The following is a 16,177-nucleotide window of genomic DNA, read 5'->3' as shown; positions in this document are numbered from 1 at the left end:
TGTTTGCCCACAATTGCACAATCAAAGAGGAAATGCGAGAACAAGACAAGTTATTCCTGGAGGTTCTAGGACCTCAGGGCAGGGAAAAATGGGTCACTTGGCAGCTCAGAGTCTCAGGCCATGCGGACCAGCCATCTACAAAGCACTTTTAATGTGCTCTGGCCAGCCACACAGCAAACCCACAAGGTCAGCATCTTGCATGACTGACATCTAGATTTTCAGCTACTGAATGTTGAACAGATCCTCCTATGGGACCTTCCAGGGATGGCAAACTAGGATCTATTTGTGGGCTACCACTACAAGTTTTGATTGTCAACCTTTTCCAAGCCAGTGAGGGCCTACTTGAAAAAAAAACAAAACAGACTTGGTTATTTCTTAGGCTGGGTATGCAGGGGCCGGAGAGCTAGCTCAGTGGTTGAGAGCATCGGCCACTCTTCCAGAGGACCCAGGTTCAATTCCCAGCACCCACAAGGCAGATCACAGCTGTCTGTAACTCCAGTTCCAGGAGATCTGATGATAAAGTTAAATGAATTATTTTTTAAAGATGGGTATACATTCTCTGTGTATAATTTATTTCAATGTTCATTCATCTTTAAAGCCACTCTGTACAAAGAAAACAATAATCCTGGACCGAAGAGATGGTTTGGTAATGAACACACTTGATGTGCAGGCAGGAAGACCTGAGTTTGGACCCCCAGCTTGGCAGGATGCATCTGTAATGCCAGTTTGGGGAGGGGCAGGTGAGTAACCCAGTGGAGGAGACAGCAGATCCCTGGACCTCATGTGTCAGTCTAGTCAAATTTGTAAGCTTCAGGGTCAAAGAAACAACCTGTCCCAAAACTTAACAGAGTGATAGAAAAAGGCACCTGACACCAAACTCTGGCCTCTACATGGACATGCACCTGGGTCCCTCCTGCCACCCCTACATCCACATACAGCAATACATATGTGTGCCCACCACACATGCATATACAGAAATACACACACACACACACACACACACACACACACACACACACACACACCCCTGTAGAAATCTGCTGTCCAAATAAGTTTTCTCAAGCAAGACATGAAAACAGCTCTCCCAGACTAGAGGTTCTCATTTTGCTGTGCATTAGCTCCCTTGGTAGCGGGGATAGGGGCAGGGGAGGGTTGATCTGAGGGTAGGAACATATTCCCAGATCTACCCTGGTAAGGGAACCCAAGAACATTCACCTTCAACATCAGGTTTTCCAAGTGACTGACTTGTCAGGCCAGAAGGTGCAGCCTCGGATGGATGTACAGTGGACATACTCACCTTGTTGGCTTCCCAGAAAATCCCAAACTCTGCCGCCTGAGGAGAGGCTTCCTCCTGGGAAGGCAGTGAGCACCCCTTGCTGTCTCCAGAGTTCCCCAGCCTTGCTGTCTCCAGCCATACAAAGCCTCCTGCACAGGCACCTAACAGCAGCTGTGCCTTTGGGTCCTACCAGTTGTTTCAGGTCATAAAAACAAAGGGGCGGAGAGGATGAGCATGCAAACAGAGGTCATCTCTGGAAGCTGAGGAGCTCTGGGCTCCATCAACTCCCAGGTACACCCTGTGAGTCACTGGGGGCCTGTCTACACTAAGGCGGTGACAGGGTTATTTAATCAAACACCAGCCATTTCCCAGAAAAACCACCTCATCATTTCAGAGAGAGAAGGGAAAATAAAGGAGCTGTTTCCTGATCACTTCATGATGGAGTCAGACGCTGGGCTTGTTTCTTGAAGGTCTGAGTCATCAAAGCACGTCTTGAACTTTGAAATCTGTGGCCAACATTGGGCCCACACCTTTCCCCATAAGGCCGTGCGTGGCATTTGGTGCTGTGTCTGTATGTGTGTGACTCTGATCACAGTCAGGTGGACAGCCCAAGACAAGAAAGCATAGGTAACACGGCTGCCATGGCATACACCATAACTTTTGCACGTGCCATTTCCATTGTAGGACATGTTCTAAGAATTTTTTTTTTTTTTTTTTTTTTTTTTTTTTTTTTTTTAGTTATGTGAATTTACGTGTGTAAGAGAGTGTGTGTGCACATGAGAATGCAGGTACTGGTGAAGGCAGAATCCAGAGGGAGTCAGATCTCCCTAGAGCTCAAGTTAATAGGTGGCTGTGAGCGATCCAAAGTGGATGCTGGGAACCGAACTCTGGTTCTCTGCACGAACAAAGAATGCTCTTAACCTCTCAGCAATCTCTCATTTTTAAAAATAAACAAACCAGCTGTAAGTGGTGGCACACACCTTTAATCGTAGCACTCAGAAGGCAGGGGCATGAGGATCTTTGTGAGTTCAAGACCAGCCTGGTCTACATATTGAGCTCCAGGACAGACAGAAAGAACTATGCAGAGACCCTGCCTAAATAAATAAATAAACAAATAAAAAACAAACAAATAAAGAAGTCAGATTTGGGAGTGAGGAGGGTCTACCCTAAGTGAACTCAGCCTGAAGGAAGAAGAGCCAAGTATGGCTGCCTGCACTGCCTTCTCCTAGTCCGCTCCTACCCTGTTACACATACTGTATGCTTTGCCCAATGCTGTGTTCCCAGAAGAGCACAATTTCCCTGACTTTTTGCCTCCTGGTGTCCTGGAGCTCATATTTAGGCCGAAGACACATCAGTCCAAGTCCCTTGCAAAGCCATAGGCAGCTGTCTATGTTGGATGCTCTGTCTTCGATACCTGTTTGGAACATGGGAGAGGTGAAAGGGCAGCTCACTAGTCACAGCTTAATTATAACACGTCTTAAAAGCATCCCTCATGTGCAGCGCAGCTAAATGGACACCGGAACTCTTTGTGCTGAGAAACATAAACTCAGCAGTCTTGCGCTGGCTCATACACCAGGAGCACTACCCTCATAGAATCACATAATCCTCCAGCAGGAACTCACTGAAATTGCTATATTTACTCTGCTCTCGGGCTCCCCTGGCTTTGTTAGGGAAAAAAACAAAAAACAAAAACAAGCTGTAAGTCCATCCAGCACAATTTACCCCTATCCATCTCTACTCTGCAATAGCCTAGGGCCGTCACCACCCTCCTGAAAGGAGACCAACTTGGCTAACTGAACAAAGTCTACCACCAATTGAGTGCCTTAGAATGCTTTGGATTAGTCCATACAGCAATCATATAACGCAAATTCTGTCACCAACTTTGAGGAAGCAGGCTCAGAGAGCTGATGCCAATTTTTCTAAGTAACATAGCCTGTGGTGGCTGAGACCAGAGCAGCTGACTCCAGTACAGTCATGTAACCAAGCTCTTCCTGACTAAACAAGCCATGGTTATTCCCATCACCAATGAAACAAGCTTGGAAAAAGAAAAAAAATCTGAACTTACCACTCTTCCGTTCTCAAAGAATTAAACCTAAGACTCCTTTATAAACTGATCTGAGGGCTCCCAGTCCAATGACCTCCTCACCCTTGTGTTCTCCTTCTAGTGGAAGGCAGCCATTTGTCTGGCCCATCCTTAGTCACGTTGATAGAAACATCAGGTGTTCTACAGCCCCGCCATTCTGTATGGACAGGGTGATGAGACAAAGCCAACCACAGTGACCTGCAGCTGGGTGTGAACCTCAGCCACTTTAGTCCTGTACCATAAATACTTGCCTCTACAGAAAAAGCAATTGTCCCCAGAAAGGACGGGGTAGGTATTCCCTGATTACTGCTGAGATAGGGATATTTTCAAACACTTTTCTCAAGTAACATCCATGCTAGACACGAAGGTTTAAGGAAAGAAAATAGTATGGAATTGGGTTGGTTGCTGTTCTGTCATTGCTTATTTGAAACAGACATCAGGCAAAATGTGCCCGATATAACTTCTAATCATTGAGAAATAAAACTACTTTGAGAAAGGTTTTACTATCCTGAGGAAGGACCTTTCCTTTGTGAAACATTAAGAAAATTTTAGTTCACTTTGCTTCTATCCATAGTCACCTATAGGGACCCCCTAATCACCCATGTCCTTCTCTGTCAAACTTACCAGTTTCTGGGCCAGTAGACACACAGGAGATAGCTGGGAACTACCAGGTATACACTAAGAGCACAATTAATGCTGCTCCAAGAGTGAACGATGCTCACTCACCTCTAATGCTAGATTGAGGAACTGGATACCCAATTTGAATACTCCTAACTGTTGTGGTCTAAGACCACTGAGAAGTGGTTTCTAAGGTACCTCTTGACTGACATTCTGGAATCATCCGCCCTCTATTTTTAACTCATTTCTTTATCTTCAGTCCAAAATAATAATAATAATAATAATAATAAACAACCGACTTCCACTGGGAATTATTTTTCATTTACATTTTGTGACAAGATATTTCCTTTCTCTCTCCTTTCTCCTTGTTCCTCTCCATGAAATATTCATTTCCAACTCTTAGACAGTGGCATCAAAGAAGGAAAGTCTAGAAACTACAGTCCACAGTCACCAAAACCAGGTATGGATATCAGAAAATGAAATGGACTCTTAACTACAAGGAAGTATTAACGCTGAGTTGTTAAGAGCATCTTTGGGGTGTTTGTTAAGTTCTTACTGTATGCTTTGGTATTAAGTGCAGGATGTGGGCAGTGTAAGGAACAGAACAGCAAGGCGACAAAAGCTACTGTGGCCAGGCACCACCTGTATCCCCCCCTTTTAGTTTCTGTATCAGCCAGAGAGCCCTAAAAATACCAAACTGGAACAAGCTGTCCAGTCTGTCACTGGGTTGACCCTGTGCATGTCCTCATTGTCAAAGTCGATGCCCTTAGCACTGGGATTCAGATTCCCCGTGCTTCCCCATGCCTCTCTCCTGTCCTGGAGAACACAAGTGGCTGGCGTTGGTCATCTCTCTCCTGACTCCTGGAAGTTCCCTCGTTTCTGGTCCTTTCAACCCCGACCATACAAAAATGAGAGGGTGGTGAGGTGCCATTCTGCTAAGAGCGGAGCTCAAACCTCAGGAAGAGTGAAATCGCCAAGAACAGGTTGTGTTGCTTCAAAGTGGGGCTGACTCCAGCACAGACGATTAACGGTGCCTGACAAGACGACCCACTCCACCTCAAGGATTTACTATTGAAGTTTCCCTGAGAAATCGCCGCCCGCCCCTCCCCGCCCCACACTCACACTGGGCATGTCCTAATAAACACTGTTTAGCTACAATCACTTCTCTGCACATACCCTTTCCTCTGATTTCAACAGAATGAAAACGGCAAAAAAGCTGACCTCACGAAACATTCTGTGCCTGGCCAGGGCAGAGTGCTCAGCTCCTGGTTTCTGCCATCCTGTTTAGGATCCCAGCACAAACTGTCCTTACATACGCTCAAAACCCGGGCAGAGACCATAACTAACAATACAATCACAAACGGAAAGTGTGCCAGTTAATTTCGGGAAGACGGACACACAATAGATTCACCTGACAGGAGGGAACCTTAACTGAGGAATGGCATCCGTGAGATCGGCCTAGAGGCAAGTTCTGTAGGGCATTTTCTTGACTGATGATGATTGTGGGAGTGCCCAGACCATGGTGAGCAGTACCACCCCGGGGCAGGCAGCCCTGGGTTCTATAAGAAATCAGGCTGAGCAAGTCATGGAGACCGAGCCACTAAGCATTGTTTCTCCATGGCCTCAGCTTCAGTTCCAGCCTCGACTTCCCTCAATGATGGACTGTCACCTGTTAACTTTTCCTCCCACTAGCTACTTTTGGTCATGGTGTCACCGCAAAAGTGAGCAAACGAGGGCAGAGAGCTAAAAGACGACAAGGATGAGATTTCCAACTCACACAGCCCCCTTCGCAGTAAGCGGAAACTCCTGAGAACAAACGGCACAGTTGGGTCAGTCTCCCATGAAGACGGTGTCTACACTTAGTGCAAGATCGCTACACTTTGGGTGGCACATTCCTCCACGTGATGATTTATTAGTGATTCTTAAGTCAGGAAATCTAGAAAGATGTAAGGGCTTATAAAACCTACAACTGTCATGTGAGCAGGAAACACAAAACATTCATTATCTAAACTATTCACATTTTCCAGGGAGGGGAGAGCTAGTCTACGTTCCTAAACTGTGTTTACTCAGTTTACGGGTTAAAAACTCCAAAGGTGGCTAGTGAGGAGACTGATCTATATTGAGGAAAATAGCATCCCAAAAGACAAAAAAAAAAAAAGAAAGGCGTGTACCACCATGCCTGGCAAGGAGCCAGTGCTCTTAACTGCTGTACCATCACTTCAGCCCCAATAAAAATCTTAAAAAAAAAAAAAAAAAGTAGCCAGGCAATGGTAGTGAGCACCTTTAATTCCATCACTCAGGAGGCAGAGGTAGGCAATCTCTGTGAGTTTGAGGCCAGCCTGGTCTACAGAGTGAGATCCGGGACAACCAGAGCTATACAGAGAAACCCTGTCTTGAAAAGCAAAATAAAAATAAATAAAAAAAAACACAAAAAAGATAACTATATCACTAGCTAGAATATTAGCAATAAGTTGTTGACTTAACTGCCTATGACAGATTTAATTAGAAGGTGGCAATAAATGTTTCCAGGTGTTTAATTAAGTGTGATAATTATTTATTTCCTTAAACAGAAATGGAGTCATATGTTTACACTGCAAAGTATAGTGTTTCCTTAGTTAAAACAGTGTGTGGAAACACCTTTGTGTAATACAGGATTCAAGGCATGATAAAAATATCCGCTGTGATAAGCAGCGCTGAAAGTGATTTATCAGCTCTTAACTTGCAGCCACCAGAGCACAAGGACTTCTTAAAAGCCACCCTGCTAGGGTTCTTTCTTGTCTTTAGCTACAAAGTTTTGTTAGCCATGCACCTCGGTAAATAATTTGTATTCCAAGTGTCATTTCCCTGCCAGCATCCAAGAGGATTTTCAACGAAGATGCGCAAGAAGTTTCATGGGAATTCTACTTCCATGGTAAACACACAGCAAGAATAAACTGAGCGGTAGAGCCAGAAATTATGACTAGATGGGAACTCAGCAACTTAAGCACAATAAGCCTGTTCGATGCAGCAAACTGATTTAAAAATAAAAAATGTTCCGTGTAGAAATATGCCCTCTGCAGTGAGAGTTACTGATGCCCCCTCCTCAATAAAAATAACTTACAGCGGGGTGAAATTTTCAAACTTAAGCAACCCAAGGACGTTACTGTTTCAACACTGGGCAGTAAACTACAGTTGCTAGTGCTGTGAGTTAGGAAATCAATCGGTTTAGAAACATGGTGTTGCTGAGTCCATGAACATCTTTCAGGTGCTCCAGTCGTTTGATCAGACTGGTCTTGAAATCGCCTATCAGCAGTCCTGGGTCATCAGGCTCTGGGAACTCATCAGGTGTTCTCCCAGCAGGTGCTAGAAGCTCGGCGCCACGGGTGAGCACATGGGACATTCAGAAACGCACACACGCACACAACTAACTTTCTTAACGCTCTGAAACGATCTTAAAGCTAAACTCTGGTCGCTGGCGGTTTTACAATGAAGGATTGGATAACAATCTGAGGCCAGCATCTCAGTCTGCAATCTGGGGCATCCTGAACAACACAGGCAACCCTTGCTTCAGCGTTTGAGGTTGGTTACCGAGAGGACAGGACACTTAGCCAGAGAAGAAAGGGAGGGACGGGGAGAGAGGCTCAACGCAGGAGCCCAGGCGGTAGATTCCCAGCATCTTTGCAACCAGGATCCACAGTGCGGCGCGGGCACGATAAAACCATGGGACTTTCCGAGCTGCGCGCTCCCACACGCTCACTCCCCACACGCGCCCACTCACACCCACTCTCACGGCCCAAACTCTTGGCGAACTGCAAGTGCGCCCCCAGGAGCACTTTTAAAGTCCCCAAATAGCGTCTGGTTGTAACATTACTATTCTTTTGACCCCCTCAACCCCACCCCACCCCCCGGCTCCCGGAGCTCCACTCCTAGGAGGGAGGCAACTTACTCGGAGGAAGGGCGCGGCGGCGCCGGGACGAGAGAAGAGCGGGGCGGTCCCGCAAAGCCGGTCCTGGGAGGCTGGACCGCTCTCGGCTCCGGGACCCTTAACAACCCCAGGCGGGCCCCAGCGCGGGAGAAGTGGAGCTGGCCCCTGGGGCGGGGCCAGGAGGAGGCAGGGGCGGAGCCTGTAGGCCGGGGCGGAGCTGGGAGGTGGACGAAGGGAGTGGCCAGGTTGCTGTGGCGAAGCTGGGAGGAGGTCAGGGGCGTGGCGTGGTGGGAAGGGGGCGTGGCCGGGGTAGGGACTCTGCGGAAGGGGCAGTAGGGAGGAGCTGAGTTGCTGGGCGGGAGGAGAAGCAAAGGCCACCAACTAGGGCGGGGGCTTGGAGGCAGGGACAGAGCCGTCCGGCCCCGGAGCTAGAGGCGGAGCAGATAGATCAGCACCTCTAAGTGCCCCTGTACTCAGTGGTCGGTGCAGGACGGTGCTGCCCACGATGAGCAGAATGGAAGCTCGCAGGGCAGCGAGGACCTCTGAGCTGGCGGCCAAAACCTGCTTGAGAGATCTGTTTCTTTGCATAAATGAAATCACCTTCGTAGCCGATATGGTCAAATCGTGCCGCGCTCATTTGCACCATGCCGGACATTTAACCCATATCTGTGACTGATGATCTGTGGAGGTCTCTGGATCCTGCTTCCCTTCCATCTTTCTCGCTCTCTCCCTCCTCGTTTTAAGATTACCCAGTGACATTCTAAGCGCTTTGCAGATCTTTGGCTTCCATTGTCAGCGGTTGTGGGATTCCATCCATCTCTGTGTTAATGTCTGTCGCTCACTGGCTTCCTCATGGGAAGCCTGTGGCTTCCTCATGGGAAGCCTGTGGTCTTGGGCACACACACTCAAACTCACATCACTCTAGTGTGACTGACCGCCTCTGAGGAACAAGAGACTCCAGAGGAAACACCAGGCCAAAGGCGACTTTAGGGCTTCCTGGATGGCTATTGTAACTGGCAAGGGCCACCCACATGGGAATAAGAGGAAGCCACCCATCCCATAAACATTCACTAGCTCCACTAGCTCTGTGCAGGGGGTTGGGAATAGTATTGACAAATTTAATGTGTGCACATGACCATTCTAATCTTCTCAACCGTTTATGACGTAGCTCTTAACAGTTACCAGAATTTAATGAAAAGAAAGGAAGGTATAAGAGACTGCTCAAAGACATACTCAGGCAAGGGCAGATTGACTTGGAGCAGAGGAAAGTAAAGACTGGCTTGATGGAATACCCAAAATCACAACGGTGTGGGTTAAAGGCCAAACACCACTGTCAGGGGCTGTAACTAGGCATCAGAGGTGCCAGGATGATTTTTCTGGAAGGGGAACTCTGAGCTGGGTTTGGATAAGAAGTGGGACGGTCACAGTCCTTCCCAAGGAAGGAGCAGTGGTAATGTGTAAGATTCCTTGAAGATTGAAACATTCCATCCTACAGAAAGCTCCTTAAGCAGGAAGGTAAACAGCACAAAATAACTTCAGGAAGTCCCTGAAACTAACCAGACTCACTAGGCCCCTCCCTGACAGAGTAGACAATGGAAGCTGACAGTCCCCCTCAGACAGAAGGAAGCTGAGCTGCAAAGACAACAATGAGCCAGACCAGCTGGCTGGAAGAAGCAGAGCTGCCTAGAAGTTTAGAACCGAGTCACTTGGAAAAAACACTCTCCAACCTGTTGAGCTGCCCTGTGCAGTGTACTCTGGGTTTCGAAGCTTTTGTGAGCTGTCACCCGTGCTGGCGAGGGCTTTCGTGAAGCAGCTATCTTTGAGTCATTTCTGCTCCTTTAAGTGACCCCTCATCCATACTCCTATAAGAAGCCCCAGTAAAACTCCTGGGTTCACCAAATTGGACTTTGGTGGTATCTATACTTTGGGATCCCTATCTGGGGTGAGCGAACATATGTGTTTTGTCCCTCAAGGAAATGTTTAGTCACATGACAAGTGGCATTTCCCCACGTTATAAAGAATTGGAGACCAGGAATGGTGCATACCTTTAGTCTCAGCACTCAGAAGCAGAATTAGGTGGGAGAACCTTTGTGACTTTGAGGCCAGCCTAGTCTACATAGGGAGCTCCAGGACAGCCAAGGCCATGCAGTGAGGCCCTGCCCTCCCCTACAAAATATTATTATTACTAATATTAAAGTAATAATAATGCACAAAGGATTGGAAGAGAGGTGTTTGGACTGCTGCACAACGATAGACCAGAGCCCAAACTTCATCCTCCAGGACCCTTGGGTGGAGCAGGCAGAATGATTTGAAGCATGAGAGATGTGCCGGATGATGTTCTATTAATAGAAAAGGCTTTCAAATATGGAAACAGCATAGAGAACCCCAGAGCCAGGTAACATGTTCAATAATCTGATGAAACATGGCACGTGAGATTCTGTGGTAGACAAAGCAACATCCCACAGAAAGATGTCCAGTCTCTGACCCACAGAACCTTAAACAGTGGAAAGAATTTTGTAGTCTTGAGTAAAGCTAAAAACATTTAAATGGGAACATTACCTTGGATTATTAGGTGAGCCCAGTCTAATTATATGGGTCCTCTAAGATGGAAGCACATTGGGGCAGAGATTCAAATTGTGACAAGACATTCAGCCTGGGCCATGAGCCAAAGACCATGGGTTGCTCCTAGAAGCCTGAATGGACCTCAGCTAACTGTTCAAGAGTATGGAACATAAATAAGCCTTATATCCCTGAGAATTAAATTCCACCATTAACCAAAATAAGCAAGCAAATTTTCTTTCTTTAGGGCCTCCAGAAAATAACTCAGCTCTTCAGATGCCATAATTTAATACTGGTGAGACACCATACTGGATTTATGACCTGTGGAACTACAAATAAAAGTTTGTGTCAAATGCCTAACCTAGTGGTAATTTATCATGGCAGCAATTGGAAACCAGCACAGATACTGGGGGCCAAAGTGGATGGAAAGAATAAGGTGGATTCAGAACTTCGAAAAGGCCTAGAGATAAAGGGATAGTGTTGTGGGAGTTGTTTTACAAGGTTTCTGAATGCAGTGGCCATTGCGGGTAGTGTTTCCCATGGAGTTAAGGGAAAAGGCAAGCAGATGCATTATAAATACTCCAGAGTCCACAGTGATGCAACTAAATTAGGTGAAAAGGGTTTGTATACTTCCAACCACCTCTCTGCCAAATAACTAGACATACTGTCTCAGTGCCCATGTACACTGCCTACTTTCCTTATCGTTGTGAAACATACTGCAAAACAACATAAAGGACTTGTTTATTTGGGTTTCGTTTCATATGGTCCAGTCTATAGTGGTGAGGGGGCAGGGCATAGTGGTTCTATCTATGGGCCAGGAGCATGAAGAGCATGCAGGGATTTTCACATGGAATGGACCATGAAGCAGACATGCAGGCCGAAACCAGAAGCATGCATAACCTTCTAAGGCCCACCCCTAGGCACTTCTGCCAGCCAGGGCCTGACTCCCACGGCTTTGAAAATAGCACAGCAAGCTAGAGACTGAGCATTCAGAATGTGAGCTTGTGTGGGGGAATTCCAGATTCAAGCCATAAAGCATCTATAGCCACCAAGTGGTGTTTGTCACCACCATTTGAGAGTTCTAATAGTAGATCTGCCACGCATCCACTGGATGTCTTTGGGCAAAGCACAAAGCCTTAATGAGACTTGACCTCTTTGTACAGCTGTTGTGAGTCACCAGGATGCCTTGTTATCTGAAATTCAACTCCATTAACTTTCACTGTTGCTTAACTTCAGTGTGTGAGCTGTTTCCTCCAGGTTTGACATGATATGATAAATGTCATCATGAAGTAGAGTGGCTCAGGTGACCTCTGGAGGCCTTGACCACACAGTCTGGCAATGAAACCAACAGACCTATGTTGGGGAATAACCTTTTTGTACACTGTGAAGATTTGTCACTTGGATTGATTTAATAAAAAGCTGACTGACTGGTAGCTAGACGGAAAGTATAGGTGGGACAGCCAGACACAGAACTATGGGAAGAAGGAGGGTGGAGTCAGAGGAGATGCCAGCAGATACAGAGAGAAGCAAGATTGGCATGCTGTACTGAGTAAAGGTACCAAGTCACAAAGCAAAGCCTAGGTAAGAAATATAGGTTAATTTAAATGTAAGAGTTAGCTAGTAACAAGCCTGAGCTATTGGCCAAGCATTTACAATTAATATTAAGTCTCTTTGTAGGTAATTTGGGAACTGTCAAGCAGAAAAGAAAAGTCTGACTACAGGCCTATATATCAAGTAGCAAGGCCCATGGGAAAGAGACTATATTCCCTCTCAAAGGGAGAAGAAAGGATCACAAATGTCCATAACACCCTTCTCTGATATTCCAACCACCACTCACTCCTGCCTTAGCCATAATCTTAGATATACTAAAGTATATAAGAGGTTTTTAAAAATGCCTGGAAGTGGGACTCTTCTGAACTGTCACTGTTCACAAGTTACTCATGCTCTTGTAGATAACATCAATATCATTTATTTCACCAAGCTGGACTTGTTGGAGGTTTTCTTTGGTCTCTCTGCTCCCTCTCTCTTCAATGTGAATAGCCAATCATTTTATGTCTCCCAAGGAAAGTCCTGTGATACTCACAAGGTATTCTCTTGCCTGTACTCCTCATTCTTTGGTCCAATTATTACTATTAGCCCAACTGGGAACTTTTTCTAGACATCATGTTTTTCATAAGGGCTACTTAAGAATCAAAAAGTATGAAACTTGGTGCTGCAGACCCATAACACCAAAAGGCAGATAAGTCATCGTATAGCCTGGATACTAGTCTGCAGAGTGAGGTCTTCTAGCCATCTTTCCCATCCCCCAGCCTTTCTGCTCTTAATTTAAATCCCCCCTTGTTCATAGAAAATATAAAAACCAACAAAGAATTTTCTCCACATCTTGGCTAGACACTAAGCGGGCCACCTGCATCCTCACTTGTCACATTATCTGAGTGAAAGCAGGCCTATTCCCACTTCTCTAGGTCTTCTCTAAACTATCCCTTCTATCCATAAGGGTCAGATTCTATTAATAAACAGTTTTTCCTCAACCTGTCCATTCCTATGTTACTTTGTAATATAAAAATGCCAAAACACACACAAAATAAAACAAAATGAAAAACTCTCAGAATAACCTACATTACTAGAATCATCTACACCTGTGCCTCACAGGTGCTAACAGAAAAAAACAAGTCTGCATTTGGGGGAAGGAGGTAAAATGTTGTGGGGGGCACATTTACAATTTCAGACAAGCCGTTTCACTGTCATTAAAAAACTACTAGTCTCAGCCAGACAGCGGTTACACACACCTTTAATCCCAGCACTTGCGAGGCAGAGGCAGGCTGATCTCCGTGAGTTTGAGGCCAGCCTGGTCTACAGAGTGAGATCCAGGACAGGCACCAAAACTACACAGAGAAACCTTGTCTCGAAAAAACAAACAAACAAACAAACAAACAAATAAAACAACAACAACAACAAAACCCCTATTAGTTTCTATTACCTTTAACTTTGTTCAAAAATATCCTCCACATCCAGACATACATATAGGACTTAAGTTTATTTTGTAGTAAGATGATGTAGCAGGAAAATTGGATCAACAGCTAGTTGAGACATTGTTTTTTGTTTGCTTGTTGTTTGTTTTGGTTTTTAAGTTAGTCTTGCTAGTTTCCAAGCTGATACCATAACTATCAGGAGTCAATTATAGAATGACAAAATGTATTTTGAAATAATGATACCCATGTCCAGGCTGGTGAATCATTTGTAAAAACAAACAAACAAAAACATCATAAAAAAGTAAAGTCCCATAAATCACCTTCATTTGAAGTTGATATGTATCTTGGGATTATAGGCCTGAGCCACCACACCTGACAGTGCCTTCTGTTGAAGTTGAAAGAGCTCATGCTAGACAAAATTATGAAGTTTTAAAGAAGACCATGCTTCATGGCTGGTAAGATGGATTAGCAGATGAAGACATTGGGGCAAATGTAGTGACACACCTGATATATGCCTGGCCTCAGTGGCTTTCCTTAGCCACAGAGGGAGATTCCACAACTCCTTTCTTGTGTCCTTGGTGCTGTGGGATGTCTTTCTATATGCTGTGAATATATGTTGCTCTGATTGGTTGATAAATAAAGCTGTTTGGCCTATGGCAAGGCAGCTTAGAGGCAGGTAGGAAATCCAGGAGAGAGAGACAGGAAGAGAAAGGCAGAGACAGAGGAGATGCCATCCCGACATCCAGAGAGCAGCATGTAATAGCACACAGGTAAAGCCATAGAACACATGGCAACATATAGACTAATAGAAATGGGCTGAGTTTAATTATAAGAACTAGCTAGCAAGAAGCTTGAGCCTTAGGCCATGGCCATGCAATTTGTCATTGATTTAAGCCTCTGTGTGTTTACTTGGAGCCAAGCATCTGCAGGACACTGGTGGGAGCTGGTAGGGGAGATTTGTCCCAACTGCAAGGCCAGGCAGGACTGGAGAAACATCCAACTACACCTTGGCTCCAAACCCAGAACCATGTGGCTGAAGTTGCCAAGTTCTGCTGCTTGCTGGGAATAGAAAATATGGACGCCTCTTTCAAATGCATTTGCTTTGGCTTTCTGTTTTCACTGTTTTCCTTCACTGCTTAAGCTTTTCTTTAGTTCCTTTTTACAAGTTGGAAACTTAGCTAGATTGTGTCTTGCCCTGAGGTCACCACTCCCTTTATTCTGTTTTAACATCAGGCTTTTAAGCTTTTTACCTCCTTGAGTACTGAACTTGGCTGCAACATTACATCTCAAGGTTCTCCTTTTCTTTTCAAACTATATATTTTGTATTTTTTCCCTTGCTTAGCTTGTTCTTTTTCATTATAGACCTGCATAAGAGTGGCCACTAATAGCTACATGACACAGACAATACTAGGCAGTCTTGAAATGTCCTCTGCCAATGCCATTAATTCAACACTCTTCAATTTACCCTCAGGAAGATTTTTTTGGACAAAGCCAAACAGCAGCCACATTCTTTGCCGAACAAGAATGATAACAAGAAAGATCTCTAAGCCACTTTCCATCTGAAATTCCCTGATCTGGACCACCACAGTTCAAATTGCCATCAGCATTGTCTTCTATGCTCCTACTAGTATAACCCATTAAGTCTAACTTAAAGTATCCAACTGCTTTCCTAATCCAAAGTCCAAAACTCCACATTCTACCAACAAACAGTATTGTCAGGCCTGTAACAGCAATGCTCCATTCTTTGGCACCAACCTCTATCTCAGTGTTCTGTTGATATGAAGAGACACCATAAAAACAGCAACTCTTATAAAAGATAATAATTCATTGGGGCTTGCTTACAGTTTCAGACCCACATGATGACTCACAACCACCTATTACTTCAGTTCCAAGGGTATCTGACACCCTCTTCTAGCTTCTGTTAGTACCAGACATGCATGGTGCACAGTTGTACATGCAGGAAAAATAGTCAAACACATAAAAATAATAAATTTTTAAAAAGGAATAGCTTTACAGAGTCTTTTGTGACTGTATGAATTTTAGGATTTCCTTTTTCTACTTCTATGAAAAATGTCATTGAACTTTTGATGAAGATTGCATTATGTGTGTGAATTGCTTTTGGTAAAGTAGCTACTTTTATAATATTAGTTCTGTTGATCTTCTTACACACAAAATCTTTGTTTTTTCATGTCTTCAATTTCTTTCTTCATTGTCTTAAAGTTTTCATTTTAGAGGTATTTCACTTTCTTGTTTTGGTTTAATCCTAGGTATTTTTTTTTAAACTATTATACATGGTATTCCTCCCATGCTGATTTCTTTGACAATGAGTTCACTATTGATATATTAAAAAAAGCTACTGAATTTTGTGTGTTGACTTTGTATCCTGCTACTCTGCACAAAGTGTTTTTATGGGCAAAAGTTTTCTGGTAGAATCTTTCAGGTTTTTTAAGTGGAGTATAACGTCATCTGCAAATAGGAGTAATTTGACTTCTCTCTTTCCCATTTATCCCCCCTGCCTTTTTTTCTTGTCTTATTCCTAAAGCTAAGACTCAAGCCTATGTTGAACAAGAGTAGAAAGAGTGAGTACACTTGTCTCATTCTAAATTTTAGGTGGAATGTTCTATTTCTCCCCATTTAAAATAATGTTTCCTATAGGTTTGTCATATATAATCTTTATGATGATGGGGTATGACTCTTCTCTTCTTAATTTCAAGTATTTTATCACTAAAGGATGTTGAACTTTGTTGAGGACAAAGGCCTTTTCT

At 44.6% G+C, this 16,177-nt stretch overlaps 1 protein-coding gene across 1 annotated transcript in view; it reads right to left on the bottom strand.

The window, feature by feature from the left end:
• The window catches only part of Tnfaip8 (TNF alpha induced protein 8), a 113,747-nt gene extending 105,684 nt beyond the window's left edge, over positions 1-8,063 (bottom strand). Inside the window, exon 1 of the mRNA XM_036204875.1 lies at positions 7,903-8,063. Within this exon, the coding sequence (XP_036060768.1) occupies position 7,903 (1 nt within the window). The 5' untranslated portion in view covers positions 7,904-8,063. The remainder of the gene's footprint in view (positions 1-7,902) is intronic.
• Positions 8,064-16,177: the final 8,114 nt, after the last annotated feature.

This window comes from Onychomys torridus, chromosome 13, assembly GCF_903995425.1.
Source record: "Onychomys torridus chromosome 13, mOncTor1.1, whole genome shotgun sequence".
Taxonomy (NCBI): domain Eukaryota; kingdom Metazoa; phylum Chordata; class Mammalia; order Rodentia; family Cricetidae; genus Onychomys; species Onychomys torridus.
Note: the sequence above shows the minus strand (reverse complement) of the source record. Positions and strands in the feature narration are given on the sequence as shown.